This window comes from Tetrao urogallus, assembly GCF_951394365.1.
Source record: "Tetrao urogallus genome assembly, chromosome: 1".
In the NCBI taxonomy this organism is placed as follows: Eukaryota; Metazoa; Chordata; class Aves; order Galliformes; family Phasianidae; genus Tetrao; species Tetrao urogallus.
Window position 1 is genome coordinate 108,100,335 of NC_136813.1, and position 17,943 is coordinate 108,118,277.

The following is a 17,943-nucleotide window of genomic DNA, read 5'->3' on the forward strand; positions in this document are numbered from 1 at the left end:
GCGCCATAGCAAATATTAACTTTTTTTTTTAACTGAAATGCATAGTTTAATATATAATATTTTAATAGTTTAATAAGTATTGTTTTTTGTTTGATTTATTTTTAATGGAAACAGGGCTAATTTATTTTCACTTTGTTGGATTTATTATTATTATCCACACATTAGTCATGGAATGTTGGACTCACATTAACTAAGCATCTACTGCAATCCCTACTTGTGAAAGCAGTTATTCTTTTATTGGACTGATGTAATTATATCAGGTTATTTTTAGCAGTTTTGATCAAATTGCTATTTTCTTCTCAACAAATAAAACTTTTAGGTTAAACATATAAAACAGTTCTTCCCTCAAACTTACAAATTTTCAAGGTAAAAAGTGTTTGTTTTTATTCCTGTGAGTGGGTCCCATTTTGCTGTAATAGTAAAGATTGGTCTTAAAAGTGCTATATATGATAGTATTATTTACTCTTTTTTTTTTTTTTTTTTTTAGTATGTATGAAACATTCAATGCCAAGTACCTTTTATATTCCATACATATGTTAGGAAGAGGTAGTTGCCTTGAGGTGGTTGAGGAAAAGTATTTATAGATTTGGTATAGAAAGGTATTTCTCCTCCTGCTATCCCTTTTATCCTTGCTAGCTGACCTTGAATGTGAAGTCATGATTCCATTAAAGGAAAATGGAAAGGCCTGGAAACCATGGCTTCCTTGAAATAAGTCTTTGCTGTGGTGCTTTTAGAAGTAGCGCTGCTGATACAAGGGTTTCTAGATATCTGAGAAAGCATGGTATGCAGGACTTAGCTTGGCAAGCTTGACAAATCAGTGAGTTTGGATGTAACATCTACTCTCAGATAATTCTTGCATGCATTGCACCCTGTGATAAATAGAAAATTGTATACTCCTCTATGAACAAGGGCAAACTCTTTTGTATATGCTTATGTTTAAGGGTAAATATGCACTCAAAGGTAGTATTTTAGAAGCATCTGATAAATCGACTTAATCATGTGATCTGTCTAACAGCATTTATTTTGTTGAAACAACGATAGCTTAATAACTTGCTTTTGAGCTCACTATCAACTATTTATTTGCACAAGGCCCGTAGAAGAGCTGATATTAAGAAACTGATGTCTGTACGGTACATGTTATGGGTCTGCAGTTCAAAAAGCTGTAGTCTTGTCCCATGAATTAGAACAATCTACAGCTGTTGGAATATCTTAGTGGCATGCTTGGAGTGTGTCTTAGATTTATGTTTAATCTTAAAGATATTGAAGTTGTACATTCTTCAGTGCAAATTGAAGTATGGTAGGTGGAGAGATTAAAGATATTCAATCAAAAGCACAGTCCTGATTGGAGTAAAATACAAGTTCGTTGTATCTAAGCTCTGTGAATCAATTTACCAGCAAATGACAGAAGGGGAATTTTTCCCTGAAGTACCTTTAAAAAAGCGTGTTGTTTGTTTTCCTGGAGCTCTGTGACTTTGCAGCTGAGCTGGACTTAAAGTGACTTGATAAAAACAGCTTCTCTGTCTTCCCTGCTTTACTTTGGCCCTTGGTGCTCAACATAATAAGAGAGTTTGGCATCTGGGTGACTGTTCAACAAATCAGAAAAGACAAAGTCACTGCTTATCAGTATGCAGTTCTGAATTTCAATTTTAAAGTATTTTAAGGAGGAGAGAAAAAAAAAACTAGAGAATATTACAATACGTTGTGCTGGTCAGCTTTGTATTCCTCTGTACATAAGCCTTCTAAAGACATAAAAGTAATTACCTTTTCAAAAGTGTAATTTTAGAAAACTTCACCAGTTTGATAAACCAATGCTTAAGTGTTTCAATCTTAGCTTGTAGTGGCATATTTATTTTGTTTAGTAACAAAAATATGTAAAATACTTGTCTGCTTATCTTACTAATTTATGTAGAAGGGTAAAGTTAATATAGTAGAACAATAGATATTTAATGAAACAATTACATCACGAAGAAATTTCAGTAATCCTGGAGAAAAGCAGATATACTTCTAAAAGAACAATGCAAAAGAGATTTGGAGCCAGCTATTACAAATAAATTTCAAATTGGAAGAGCAATGTGATTTATTCAGAACTATGAATTGTGAAAAGTTAATAAAATGTGTGACACCATTTTAGGAATCTATTGAAGAAAATGTTAATTATGTGTTAGTACCTTTAAATTGTGTTACAAATCAAAGGACCTTTTAGATATTAATCACATAATATATAGCCCAGCAAATATTTTCCTTACTTTAAGGACAGTGTGAAAGAGACTTTACTAGCATCAAGGGCTCGTCTAAGGCTACACTGTACTTGGAAGCAGGAGAATGTAGAACCTAAATCTTTAAAAATTCCAAACCTGTAATGATTTCTCTGCAGTGCAATATTGTTGGAAATTGATTTTAGCATAAACATACTGATATTTGTGGAATGAAGTTATATTTTTATTATAACATAAATTAGGTTCTTGTATCTACTGAATATATAAGACAGGAAGCAGAGGCTTTCTGAATTGGGTAAGGAAAGGAAAACTTCATTTTTTTGTACTCCTTGAATATTCTAAATTTACTTATTTTTTAAACTCTCAGTAAATGAGTCTCTGAGCTTTCCTCTAAAAGCTGTTTCTGTCAGGAAGCTGATAAGGCTAGCTATTACAATACTGTACTTCAGGTGATGATCAGGCTCTCAGTTTTTACCCTGTAGGTTTACTTAAAAAAAAAAAAAACAAGAAAAAAAAAGAAGAAAAAAAAAAAGAAAAAAAAAAAAAGAAAAACACTGTCTAATTAAATAACTAATCAACAACCTAAATCTTTCCTATCACCAATTTCAAATACTGCCTTCAGAGAGGATTTTTTTTTTTTTTTTTGTCTGTTTGTTTGTTTCTTGTTTGTAGCCTTTGAAATGGGCTTCAAACACCACCACCATGCTGGTTTCTGTACTGTTTGGTGTTGGACGTTTCTGGTATACATACCAACATTGACATCTGTTCAGTTTGTGATTTTTAAAATTCACAGGCTTATGTTTTGTATAATGTCTTCAGAACATTCTGGATCGCCTAGTAAGAATGGTTGCACATCCACAGAAGTGAGGGAAGTTATTCTTAGTGAGCCTTTGAACTGTCTGAGCACAATACAGGTTTCTCATTGTCTTGTTAGGTTTTACTTGCTTTAAATGACCGTAAACTTGTTGCCTGTTCGACTTGGAGATCAAAGGTGGAAAAAGTATTTCACTTTGCACGGCTGTATTTACAGAAGACCTTTTGCTCCCTCTACAGAAGGTGTTGGAATACTGCAGTGTGTAGTTTGCAGTTCAGTGTCATGAATCTTCTTTCGCCTTGTGTTTAGCTGGAATGCTTTTCCAAAAAAACTTGAGTTCCCATCTTCCATGAGTTTGTTGGTGAAGTCACACATCTATTACTGATTGAAGAAAACAGTGTCTGAGGGTAGGAGTAGCTGGGAAGCTCTAGACTATGAATATATTAAAACAAAAGCAACCCATCTGCCTCCTACTTTCTCTCTTCTCATTTTTTTTGTTTGTTTTTCTTAGTGACTGATTGGTACTTATAGCCACTTATTCACTTTTGTTAGTTATTCACTTTTGTTCATAGAGTAGTCAGATGTTCTGAAGTTATTTAACATCATCTAAAATAAACTGTGAAAGGCATAAGGTTTTCCTGTGTGAAGAAGTATATTGCATGTGTCAGATGCTGCTTGTATTGGAAAAAAATGAGCAGATGAGCCTGACTTGTCACTTCAGTTCTTGCCTTTAAGATAAAATTGAACTAATTAGATCATCAGAAAAGAAATTACGTCCACTCCTGTCTCATTTTTCCTATGGTACTTAAAATCTTCCCTACATGATATATTAAGTAGATGTGTCTTGTAATGTGGCATGTAGTTGAGCTCAGGGGCCACAAATCAAAATGGCCAAGAACGCATTCCACATCTTCCTTTGATGTCCTCCAGCTATTGATTCTTTTTTTTTTTTTTTTTTTTTTTTTGGGGTGTGTGTGTGGTAAAGAATGAAGGTACTCATTATTATATAATTTAAAATGCAAATGATTTTTGAAGATACACACTTAGTGTTCAGCTAGTTTAATATTTGAGTGTCTGTTTATGGTTTTTATGTATGACTAAACATAAGTTAAATTAAGCCCTTAATGTAAGCTTGTGTATTTTAAATGGTTTGTGAGTTTCTTATTGATTTTAATGTATCAGTATAATCACTCTAAGCAGAGGGGCAATATATGTAGAAGACGATATTGATTGCTACTTAGGCTAGGGTTTTTTTTATGTTTAATGAAGAGAAAGGTATGTTGAGCTTGTTAATATATAGCAAAATCTCTTCCCCTAGATGGTGCTCACTAAATGAAAATTTTGTCCATTGTTATGTTTATAACACAAAAACAGCTAGAAGGACTTCAGCTTTAGCTTAAGCTGTAAAATAAAACTTATATCCAGCAGTGTTCTCCAGGTGAAACTTGTTTCTTTTTCTTTTTTTTGTAACTGTCAATGGAAATTGTAAACCTACTTGGGAGTTCAGTAACATAATGGCTGCAACAAGATGGAAATCATGAATGTCCACTGCCTTACTGAGCCCTGCTAAATACTATTTGCCGTGAATTAACTTCTGTTTAGTTCTTTTGATAAGTGCAAACAGCTTAAACCTTCTAAGCACATATTTAGTACTACTTTGGAATTCTCTGTTGTGTTATGCTTGCTTAAAGTAGCTTTAAGAGTTTAACACAATGTCCACTAACATGTTTAAGTATTCTCACTGACAGAAAAGGCAGTAACTTTTAAGTTTGTTTCACATGGTATTTTTTTAACCTTACATGTAGCTGGCACATGTTAGGGATGTTTATGCTAAAGAAGTGTATCTTCTGCATTGTACTGAGGATTATTATCTAACAGTTAAAGCAGAACTGATCTTTTTTCTCATCTCCATAGGTGCCCTGTTTCTTCAGCAAATTCTCTATCTGATAAATCAAGGGATCATACAGATGATGATGATGAATACAAAGTTCCTTCTTCACATTCTATAATACTGAGCTCTCAATCACCTCATTGTCATAATATAAAACCTGTTGCTCGGTAAGGTCATTTAGCAATCTTGAAAGCAACTTATTCACCAAAGTCTGTTTTTTTCCAAAATTTAATTGTATTAAATGTTTACAGTGGTGGTTATGTGATGTCTAAAATGTTTTATCTTTTCAAGCTTGTGTTATTTATGCTTCTGTTTCATTTAACCACCACAATCATATACCACAATCACTGTATTGTATCTCTGCAATATGATATTTGTTGCTTTTGAATAGTGCTTCTCAGGAAGGTAACTTTTTTGTTACTCACATGGAATAAGGGTCTTTTGCTTTAAACATATTCTAAAGTATTCTCTCCAAACTCTCACACTTATTAATTATTAATAGATTATAGCAGGGAGATTTTGAGCCAAAGAACATGACATCTGAAGGCTATGTCATTCGTGGTGAACTTCATGATCTTTCAATCATAAAGAAAATCTAAATGTCTGGAATGAAGAGAATAAGTCTTGGGAGAAAAAAGGGCCAATTCCTTACTTGTCCTGCAGGTCAAAAGTATGATACTGAAACCAATTATTGATCTACAAAGTCCAGGCTTTTCTTCTGTTAAAGAATGCAGTGACATATTGCCTTTTTTCTCTCTCTGTCATAATGCAATGTCAAGAACCCACTATCAATAATGCTCAACATCTCTCTCATTACAAAATAAGCCACTTACAGTTTTTTACACCTTTTCAGTTGGACATTTATAACATGAATAAAAGATTACTCCTTGCACACAAGTTAAAAATTGTGAGAAAAAGAGTTGTTGAAGTGGTGATACAACCTTCATTGCATGGATGTGAATGTTACACAGTTGTCTGAGCTTTATGATCTTGAGTGCTTAAATGCCCTACCAGACAATCTTGATTATAGTTGACTCCATATGCTTAAGAACTGGGGGAAAGAAAAAAAATATCCTTTACATCTTTTTAAAAAATTTAATTTTAATTTTAATTTTTAATTTTAATTTTACACTTTTTAAAAATCCCATAGGATGTATAACATAAAACTTATCTTTTAAGTATTATTCAGCAAAAGCCATTAATGATTTTTTTTTTTTCCTGATTGTCGTGTTTAGCACCTTTCAGTGTCACTTTCTTTTACCTCTTTTTCCTAAGTGTTGCATCCTCAGCTCTTGGATAACGCATAGCCATTTCAGTAAACAGAAGAGCCCGCGGAATTTATTTTAGATTTTTTGAAATTTACAAATAATTCTTCTGTTTAATTCTAAAATTATATCACTTCTGTGATTTCTTGTTGTTTTGCTACTAAATCTGTCAATTCTAAACATTGTACAAGATTGATAAAAAGAGATGATTCACAGTCATCTTTTCTGGCAGGTCAGTTAACTGTCTGGTTTGTTACAGCTGATCTCCTACATACACATATGCAAGTTCAGCAATAAAAAGTGGAAAGAAAGAATTTCAGCATTAGGGTAACTAGACTAGTATTAGGAAAGTGATATATTAGTCACTCACTCTTTGATCACTGTCTTTTCCTAATAATCATATTTTTTCTGAGAAGAAAAGAAAAAAGCAGAAGGCTGGCTTGTTACTACTAATGTGCTGCTATTCTATCAGTGCTGTCTAATGTCAGTGTAAACAGGTATTTCAGGATGATTTGCAAACTGATTTCTTTACTGGACTCTTCATGAAGACTTAAGTGGTGCCATGTTAGGTTATCTTACCTACCTATGTTGATTAATTTATTGAAAACACAGAATATATTTAACCTGAAGTAGAAAAGATTCTTAATTATTTAGTATATATGCTGATGAGTCAAAGTAAGTGTTGCTTGCACTGCATTTGAGAGGTTGAACAATCTAATTTTTAAGAGAGAAGCAACACGTCCTCTACCACTTCCCTGGGGAAATTAATTCATAACAGAATGCTTCTTACCATTAATTTTGTTTTTTGATATATTTTTTTAAAGTCTTGTAATTATACTTACATTTATTTCATTACTCCTAGTTATAACTCTTGGGATGACAATCACAATTTCACTTCCTTTTTCCTGTTTATGTATTCTAAATGATGATAGACCTTTATTCATCCTTCCATTCTGTATGGCTGAAAGAGATAGTTTTACCAATTTTGACAATACTGGTAAAAACTCAAGATGTGAAATTCTAACTTTATATAGCTCTACAGATTTGCCAACTTTTGATAATAATGACGCATAGTGTGTAGTTGTGATTTTTAATTTTTAAGTGGAGCTGTTTAGCATGGTGGTCTTTTTCTAGAGAAACTTTCAGATTCTTTCTGAGCATGTAGGATCTGCAGCTGCAATGACAGGAGTCGTTTTCTAATTCTTTAATATTTATTTAAACAACATTTAGTTTTATTAAAAGACTTTTTTTGCATGTTATTTCCCCATTGTCTTTGAGCAGTTGTTTTACAAAGAAAAGAAATCTGCAATAGATTTTTTTTTTTTTGTGGTAACGTTATAGATTACTTTGTACTTTGCTTCATTAACTCTAAGTGAATTTTCATATTTAACTTGATACTGTTATTTAATTTTGAGAGCCTGATATATTTACATTAAAAAAAAAAAGGAAAATTCTAATACAAGTTGTCAGTGAGACTCCATTTTTCTATACAGAAATAGATGTCTGCAGAACTGCTTGACTTGTTTGTTTTTTTCATTTTAAATAGTTGGCTAAGATTTTACTTGAAATTGTCAGTGGTATGTTATGGTTTTCTGCTTGTTTGGTTTTTTGTTATTGTTTTATTGTATTTGTTTGTTTGTTTTTAAATTATTTCCTATATAGATAGTTACCAAATATTCCCTTTTGTCCTTTTAGTATTTTATCTAGTAGAATTTTAACGGTTGGAAAGGGGAAAACAGCATTGGGTGTATGCATTAAATGTGTAAATAAACCACTGATGTGACTTCAGAAGTGAGGACTGTATTCAACATTAGTGATTCTATGATATGATTTTTTCCTTTACCTTGAGTAAGTTACTTAAACTAATGTCAGAATACCACCAAGAAAGCAGTATAATTCTTCAAAGCAGTTTTAATGAGAGCTATCCAGTACCTAAACTCAGTGTAAAAACTATAAAGTTTAGAATTCATGCAGTTTATCGTTTTTCATTGGTTTCTGTGTAATGGACCGCTGTCTTAAGCACTTTGTAATTCTGTGAACTAGTAATTGGTTAACTGGTTGATTACTTCCTTGTTAATGTCTGTCTTCAGGGTTTGTGAGAATGGCCAATGTAGTGGAGTAACAAATGGAACACACAGTGCTACTTCTGATGTGAAGAAATCAAAACATCCAGAGTTAGGTATGTTTTAATTTTTCACCTTTTTGCAAGAAAACTTACTCTGTGTTTTTCCAGGGGTACAACAAGAAAACATTCATTTCTTGTAATTGTGTCATTCAGGAGATGTCTATGATGCACCTACTGTTCCGGTACCTTTGCCACCTGCACGGCCTCCTACCAGAGACAACCCAAAACACAGCTCTTTGCTCAACAGGACTCCCTCCGATTATGATCTTCTGGTGCCCCCTTTAGGTTGCAGACTTTTTGCTGATTACATTTAATGGTTTATGTAGCCTAGATTAACCAAATGCCATATTTACTGAAAAACAACAATTATTGAGTATGTTAACAGTACCAAACAAGCTGTAGGCTAAAAATTACAGCTGTACATCAATACTTGCCAATGGGACATCTGCCTGTAAGTCCTCATGCAAGACAGATGAATAGATAAACTAAGTCTGGATTCAGGCTACAAAGAAAAACAAAACTGTTTTGTGTAAAATAGAATGAAAACTTACTTGGATTATTGCAGTTTATTGCGTGGAGGGTTTCTGATTGTAGCTTAAATAATTACATTTCTTTTATCATGTAAAAAAGATGAATGGCAAAGTGATGGTATTTAAGTCAAAGAAAATTAGGTTACATTAATAAATTTTTGTATTGCTTTTCCAATGTCAAAGGACAGTTCAAAACTCACTGCTGCTTACAGTCACAAAAAGCTATATTTCCCAGTCCAGACTTTGTCTTGTGCCAATGACCTAAACATTTTGAGGTCAATAATATTAGAGAGGCCACTCTGCCTACATGCTGGTGCTGAGCTTGACATCACATCCACCTTCATCGACAAACTTAATTCAGTCATTGTTTGACTATACTGTATGTGTAATCATCCAATTTTCTGATCCCATAAAACCTCTTGAAAACTGCTTGGTAAATCTGGTCCTGTCTGCACTACTTATATGTAAGGGGAGAGTTATTTTGCCAAGTATACTAAATTCACTTTGTATCTTAGGTCAGAGCTTTAGTACAGCAGGTAAAGATAGCATATGGTGTGAATGTAGCAGATCGGATATAGTCAGCATTGGTATTTGAATATAAATATATTTTCTTAGCCACTGAAGCATTATTGTTATTCTATACTGATAATAAATGAGACTTTCATTACAATACAGTCTTCGTAGTTGAGCTGTTTAAAAGACATTCCTCCCCCTCTCTATCCCAGAAAAGAAACTGAGCAATGCGAATGGTCATTCAGAGCATGTTTTAGAAGAGGGCTGTGCATAGTAAGAGTCAAGCTAACAATTTCATTGATGCAGTCATTGAACTGTTAGACAGACCCCAGGAGCAAGGGCCATGGCAGCCCGAGAAAAATCAATTTTAAACCATTCTAGGATACTTTATGAAGTTTTGTTCATCTAATAAGTCTTTCCTAAATGCAGGTGAGGATGCGTTTGATAGCTCACCTCCTTCACTACCACCACCACCACCACCTGCTAGGCACAGCATCACTGAGCACACAAAACCATCTGGCTCAGGAAGTCGACCTCCCTCAGGACATGAACTTTTCCCTCATCCTGGTAGGAATATAAAAAAGAATATATATTTTATTTCATTTATTCCAGAAGTGAAACTATTACACAGTAAAGTTCTTATTAGTCTTCAGAACTCTTTTTTGTTTTCAACTCTATACAGATATGTAAGAAATAGCTTTCCTTTGTTTTTTTTAACTGTTTTTGAATGGTGGAGTTGAAAAAACACGGGATAAGACTAGTCAACTTTTCATTATAACAAAGTAATAAGATAAAGTCAGTTATTTTTATACAAGACAAGACATTTTGTTAAACTGTACTTTTCTCATAGGAATTGTTACTTCCAAAGTACCAAGTTTTCTGTTGTGATCTGGGGCATTAGTGTGTATCCTTTTGTCAATTCCGTTGTTTTTTATAGTTCATTAATAATTCATATATGTTTTTTTTTTTCCAAGATGCTAAATGGGGAAAAACTAGAAGACATGAGAAAATAATGCCATTTTGCCAGAAGTGTTGCTGTAAAATTTTGCAGTAAAACATAACTACAGGACCCTGTGGTTTTACAATTTTTTTTATAAGTAGTCAAATTTTCACCTAGCTTTTCCCACAAATCACTATCACATTTTTAGTCCAGTATTTTGATTATAAAAGTAATGAAAGTTACATTTAAAATTCGTAACTATGAGTTGATAATGTTTTCACTGTATATGAGTATATATTTCTTGCCATCAGTTGAGCTCTGAGCGCTGAATGATTTACCAAAATTGTATATGTTTAATAATGTGGAACTCAGCTTCTGCATGCATCCAGGTAAAAAGATTAAGCACACTGCAGGATGTAAAGGTTGATCACTAATATAGAAGCAGGAACTAAATTACCTTCAACACTTCAAAATAAAAATAATGTAATCTTTAGCACTTCTGAATGAGTGCTTCAATTGTGTAATCTCAGGCAGAAATACACTTTGTACCATTCAGTTCTAATATGAATACTGAGGGGAAAAGGAAAGTTCTCCCTCAATCCCAGATGCATACAAGCTCTGTTGATCTGTCTGCAGTTCCCAGATATATGCAGGATGTTTAAATACTATTTCCTAATAAATACAAGTATCACTGATAGTGTTAAAAAAACAATAATAATCTTCTAATTAAAAATCTGGAGAGTGTAATTATGGCCATTCGTACTTCATATTTACATAGCAAATACGATCTTGTAACAGCACTTCTCACAAGTGTTGTAAGTATGCATGTCTACTTGAGCATACATGCATTTGTGAATCGGTCTTTTTAATTCTTTTTTATTCTTGTGGTATTTCTAAAGACTTGCTGACATACTTCATACTTTGTGTTGTGCCAAATAAACTACTGAAAATGATTTGATGCGTTTCTGAAGATTGATTTCCATTCAGGTCTTCAGAGTGATATCTTAGCTATTCTTCTGAGTCCGTGAGAGTAAAATAATAATCTCACCATCAACAGTAGCAAAAGATTGCATATATTTTGAGTGAAGAACAGAAGTTAGGTCCAGGATGATGTTAAAAGCTTGTTCAGCAGCCTTCACAGCACTGAGCGTATGCAGTGTGTATCACAAGAGTATATCACAGTGTTTAAAAAAATGAGTATTTTAAAGGAGGGGCATAGTATACCAGGCCTATACCTTCCTCTGACTTTTTAAAATTCTGTTCCTCTAATTAGGACACAGAACTCCTTACAGCTTTTAGCAGTCCCTGTAATGTTCACCAAGTAACTGGGACTGTGCAAGTAAAAAATCTGACCTGCAATATTGCTGGGCTGCAAAGCATTGAAGTGCTAACTGAGCTCTAACCAAACTAGCTAGCAGGGATACTTCTAATTTTGCTGTTTCAGGTCTTGCAACTTCTATATTTTACCAGCCAAAGGCTTCTGAGTGCCAGGGCTGAGTAATTGGAAGGTGAATCATGAATGTCAATAGAAAACCAATAGTGCAAGGTAGACCATTTTTTCTCTTCTGTTGTTCTCAAGACACAGGTATGTGTCTTCTATGCAAGCATTTGATTTGGGTGTACGTACTTTGTGGAACACCTCTGTTCACATTAATGTTTATTTTTTTTCCTTTTTTAAAGAGACTCTTTTAAGACTAGGTTGTGTGTATTAGCCCTTCCTCTTTGCCAAACAATAGTTCTAATTATTCTAAGACACTTTATTGCTTTATTATTACAGATCCTCATTTTGATCCAATAACTGGTCATGTTCCCTTGCCACCTGTTCGTAGAGTAACTGGAGAAAATGTAAAAACAAATAGGAATTCTCAAGACTATGATCAGCTTCCTCCCTCTTCAGGTAAGGTAGAAAACTGCTCCTGTGGAAGGTTACAGCCTCATGAAACAGATAACTTTAATCCATAACGTCAAATAAGACAATTGGTAGTGGAAATATTGCTTTCTAAAAGCACACAATCATCAACTGGTCATAGAGATTAAAGTTCTGCAATACATAAGTAAAAATGGCTACCTGTTTCTTTGATGTTATGTAGATATTATGGCACCAGTTTATGCCAAGCAGAATTCTAATATGATTTGTGGTGTTCCTTATTTTTTGAGAAAATGAGAACCAACGACATTTCTGTTCTCTTTGAGTACATAGAAAATCAGATTCAGAAACCATAAGCCTCTTCCAGCTTTGTTTCATTGCTTTGTCAAAACAAGTAGTTTCACTTTCTGCAGTATTACTATCTTCTGATCTTTTCTGCTAGTGTGCCTATCTGAGGTTCTAAGAAAATTTTAAAATACTTTTTATTGAATCTGCAAGAACCAAAACCAGTTCAAATTCAATCTTGCTACAAAATAGGTACGGTGGAGTCACTTCTTCTGCGATTAATATTACACTTAATTTTTTCAGAGTATGCGAATACTGCATAAACAAAATATATATTTCAATTAATTTATATGTATTAAAATAATAACCGTATTGCTTGTATTCCTAAGTACTTTCACCAATTTGTAGACAAACTTTATTTTTAGCTGTGTGTATGGAGAAGGGGGAGGATTGTCCTACCTGCATCATTTTGTGGTGTAAGGAGGTACCACAAATTTAAAAAAAAAAAAAAAAAAGTGATTATCTGAACTATTACAATTTTTAATAATTATATATCTCTTCCTTACAAATGTGTAGTTCTACTCTTCTGGGGAATAAGAAAGAATATCTATTTCCTAACTAAAGTACTGGAGAGATTAAGCACATAAAGTGCTATAGAATCTTCAGTGAACAGCAAATCTGAGAATGTGTGTGATGCATTTAATAAAACAGTAGCATTTTCGGGAGGATACTGTTAATGTTACACTGTTACTCATTTTTTCCATTTGTTAGGAAAACACTTGATAATGCACGTTTCATACATGACCCTGTGAGGAGGCCTTACTACATTACCCTGATTTATTGAGGGGTTTATAATTATAACACAAATTATGACTACCTTTTAAAAATGTTTATATATGTGCTTCTTTTGTGGAACAATCTTTAATTTTCCTAACTTATGCAAGATCTTGCTAGTTAAGTTCTTGCTGCTTTTTGATGTCGCTCAATATATACTGTTCTGTCTCTATATTTTTCCCATAGCCATCTGAAACATCTAAATGTATTGACCTTTGCTATAAATATCACTCTAAATCAGTATGACATACAACAAGATATTCAATTTAATTTCAATTAAGTGAAAGCTATGTGATAGATCATGTCATACTCTTAATTGGAAGGTTGTTTTTACAGTGACAGTAGTTCCACAGAGTAGAACTGATGAACTTCAAGATGTACTTATTCATCTTACACTATGATATTAAAAAAATATAGTGCAGTGATTGTAACTGCTTAAAACTTTAGTTTTTATATTAATTCTAATCAGTTCACTTAGAAAGTTCTTCATTTCAGCCCTTTTGTATGCTGGAAAGGAAATGTAGTTCATTCTAAAATCTAATAATTTATAATAATTTATATAAAAATATAAATTTATATATATAAAATATATATTTATATATATATTTTTTATATATATAAATAAATTTATATATATAAAAATATATAATAATATTCTAAAATCTTATAATTTAGCCACTGGCACCCTACTGTAGCATTGGGAATCCTTTGACTTATGTGCTTCATTTTGACTGTAAGTTTGCTGTCCTGATACTTAAATGACTCGTTAACATGTAGGGACAATTTCATTCTAATTGAGCCATGTATTTAGATTTAGCATGGAACACAAGAAATAGTTCTTGGCTGTGCACCTAATTGTCCCAAAGGCATAATTTTTCAAACATCTTAAATACATCATTTTAAAATTATTACAATAAAAGCAAAGCAAATGAGATTGCTTTTCTTCTTGATTGATATTTTACCTAAGCACAGCCAATTATGTGTGAGAAAGGTAGAAGAAAATTAGGTCCCTAGTATGGTATGACTTCAGCTATTCTGTAAGAAATTGATTCAAATGGCTAGTTAAGAATATAATGGCTAGTTGAATACAGCATATGCCTGTTCACTCATCTGGCCTTATTGAAGCATTTGCATACAAATTTAAATACCATTACAATTAGATATTCAAATTTAGGAATCGGGGGAGGTGATTTGGAGGTGCGTCACACACAGTTTCAGAGTGAATTTCCAGGAAACCCAAGGAAAATCATCAGTTATACTAATGCAAAATGTGAAGATTGCAGCTAACAGCTTGATGAAACAATATATGCAGTTAATCCTTTCTCACTTTCTTCTTGTTCTGCCCATTCCTTAGCATAGATATGTCCTTGATGTACTTTGTTCCTGTGCATACCATGCCATAGGTGCACAGAGGGCCTTGGCCTTGTGCAGCAAGCCGTTGGCACCCATCAACTTATCTGTTTGCCTGTTTCCTTGGTGCTTCTCTGTCTGTTGGTGAAAGACCATGGAACATACCAGAGAAGCAGCAAGGGTCATTTCACAGCAGAGAGGAGCAGAGACAGCTGGCATCATTACAAATATTCTCCTCCCACTGTATCACAGAGCCTTCACACCTTGCAACTTTTTCCATGGTTTTTAGACATTGAATAAATTAGTCTGTCTCAGCCTTTATACCAGTCAGTTTCATAAGGGTTAAACTTAGCTCTGAATTACAGAAATGTGGCAGGGGGAGACTTCTTGCTGTGGAAACCATTAATTGAATTATACAATTAGGAAATGTGTTTGAATTTTTAGTTAGTCATCCATGATGGCTGAAACATCAAAGGATGGAAGGTTGGAAAGGGAAGTCCTGCTCAAATACCTCTATCTCAGTGTCCAGGTGGATGTGCAGCTTAGGCTTAGTATCTGTAAGCTCAGGATTCAATGTGATATCCAGCTTCAGCTCAAATTTTATATGGAGGTGAAGATATTGAAAGAAATGTTTCTCATAATGGAAATTTAGTTAGAGTGAGAAGAGCTGAAGTATCTGTGCTATAGAGGGATGTCATTAGAGTCTGAATAAAATGCATACGTTGCAAATTTGCTGGCAGAATTAAAAATGACCTTTCAAAATGGTGCAATCACTTAAAAAAAGTTTCTTAGAAAGTATCGGCGAAGTGAAGGCTTTATATGAGAAATAACTTCAGTTTCAAAACTTGTAATAGGCTGGTTAGAGCAAAAATTACCTCATTTAGTGTGTGCGTGCACACAGAGAACGATCTGACTTATATGTAAGGAGCTCAGAAGTAAATGTTTGCATCCTAAATAAACAAGTTCATGACAAAATGTTTTGCATATCGGAACAGTTTTATGTATCTGTGAAGGAAATTGATTTTAACATGATATATTGTGATTTTAAACATGAAGAATATTCTTCTGTTACACTTGCTTTTTCTAAAATAGATGAAATTGGGTATTTAAACTTGTTCCTGATTTGGTTTAGGTTTAGTTATTAACTACATTTCCTGAATTGTAATCAACTTCTCAATCCAGTATGTTTCATTGATCTCCTACCTAGCAGGTTTGGATCTGTCTGGTGGCATATTTATTAGAATGATCAGTGTTTGCCTAATGCTTCACATCTTCAAAGATGATTCAGAGATAAAACTTCATAACAATTATAAGTAGTCCATACTTGCCTGTAGGTTGTCATAACTGCATGAACAGAAAACGGGCAATGCAACTGGAACAAAATTAACATCAACTTTTTTATTTTAATTCTAATCAAACTACTCCCATCCATTTCTTACATAAGTAACATCACCTTGCTAACAATACTGTTTGCTTATCTTCTTTGAATTAAGAAGTTTAGTTAAATTTCTGGGAACGCTCTCTTCAGAATACTTGGAAACTGAATTGAGAGAAAAATACACTTTGGATAGATGTGCAATAAACAACTATTTTTATCCATCTGAAATGCTTGATGCACCCTGTTGAATTACAGATCTCTCTATCAAGTGTTATGATAAGTAGCGTATTGTAACAGTAATACTAGAAATACCAAATTCTTTCATCAGTAAAAAGGAAAAAAAAAAAGCCTCTGTAGCACTTAATGCTGCAAAATGCCATTACTGTCAGTCTGAGTAAACAGGAAGTGTCACAGTCAGAAATTCCTCTAATTTGTCTATCAAAGTCACTGTTGATGGAACATTTCAAAACCTTTTTTGAAGGATTAAAGACTTCTTTTTTATTTTAAATACTTAGCTCTTGAAAGTCTTCTCTGCACTTTGCCTGCTTGTGTTTAAGCTTCTTATTGTGGTATCAGTGAGGATAAAGAGGTTTCAGTAAAGCACCAAGTTTACTTGAGCACGAAGCTCTGACTCTCAGAAGATTAGGAAGTTTGAATATTAGCTCTTTTCATCAGTACATCGTGATTCTTAGCACCAGTATTAACTGTGAAGGTAACCTTTCTAAAGAAGAGCAAAAAAAAAAAAAAAAGAGAGATTTTCAAATGAGGACTGAGGAAGAACCATGTTCAGTTCTCACCACTGAGATTAATTGAACTTTTTTTTTTTCCTTTTGGAAATCTAGTTATTTGTATTTTTGCGAACTGGTATGCATGAAATGACCTGCAATTGCCTGAAAAGGACCTGCAAGATATACTCATAAGTGAAGGATTTTTCTCCTTCACATGTGTTTGGCTGGATTCCTCTCAGTGCAACTTAGCAACCTGAATAAAATAGTGATCAATTTGTTTTTTATATTTAAACAGACTAAGAAAAAGTACTTGAATTGTAGGTTGAGAGTGGATAGCCATTACAGTTATTACTGGCTATTTTCACTATCTTTACTGTTTTGTTATGCTTTCTTTTTCTTCTAGCTTTGAGTAATTTAGATTGCAACTTGCGCATTCTTACCATATTATTGAAATAGTACTTTGTGAATTCATAGAATCATAGAATTGCTTAGGTTGGAAAAGATCTTAAAGATCAAGTTCCATTATAGATGTTCCTGAGGATTCTAGCTTCTGTCCAAATTTTAAAATGAGATATATCAGTGAATTAAAGTGTCTCTTCACATTTGTTTAGAATTTCCCTTTTACAAAGTGCTTCATGAAGCTTGACCTACCCATAATACAATTTTTAATCCACTTTGTAATGATTTCTGTCTCGTTTATTTGAAACAGATGGTTCACAAGCACCAGCCAGGCCCCCTAAACCACTTCCTCGGAGGACTGCACCAGAAATACACCACAGGAAAGCATTCAGTTCTGACAGTTCCACGGAAAATGTGGATGCAAAAATTGCAAAACTAATGGGAGAAGGCTATTCCTTTGAAGAAGTCAAGAGGGCACTTGAAATTGCCCAGAATAATGTTGACGTGGCTCGTAGTATTTTAAGAGAATTTGTCTGTTTTCCTCCACCAGTCTCACCACGTCTCAATCTATAGCAGTGTGAAGATTTTCTTGGAGCATGTGAATTCTACATATACATGTCTGGACTGGGGAATGAGAGGAAGAAGAGAAGAGAATATTTTTTCTTTCATCTTTAGCAGGAGGCTGTCTGTTTCCAGCCGTGCTCATGGCTGCTCTGATCAAGACTTATAAATATGCTGAGGCTTATGTATTTTTGCTAGCCATACTTTTTTAAATCAGGGTTGAACTGACAAAATAATTTAAAGAAGT

General features: G+C 33.5%; 1 protein-coding gene across 1 annotated transcript in view; it reads left to right on the top strand.

The window, feature by feature from the left end:
• CBLB (Cbl proto-oncogene B) overlaps positions 1-17,708 on the top strand; it is a gene marked incomplete at both ends in the record, with an annotated part of 121,953 nt that extends 104,245 nt beyond the window's left edge. Inside the window, 6 exons of the mRNA XM_079549727.1 lie at positions 4,945-5,088; positions 8,277-8,365; positions 8,465-8,596; positions 9,784-9,921; positions 12,072-12,191; positions 17,446-17,708. Of these exons, the coding sequence (XP_079405853.1) occupies positions 4,945-5,088; positions 8,277-8,365; positions 8,465-8,596; positions 9,784-9,921; positions 12,072-12,191; positions 17,446-17,708 (886 nt within the window). The remainder of the gene's footprint in view (positions 1-4,944; positions 5,089-8,276; positions 8,366-8,464; positions 8,597-9,783; positions 9,922-12,071; positions 12,192-17,445) is intronic.
• Positions 17,709-17,943: the final 235 nt, after the last annotated feature.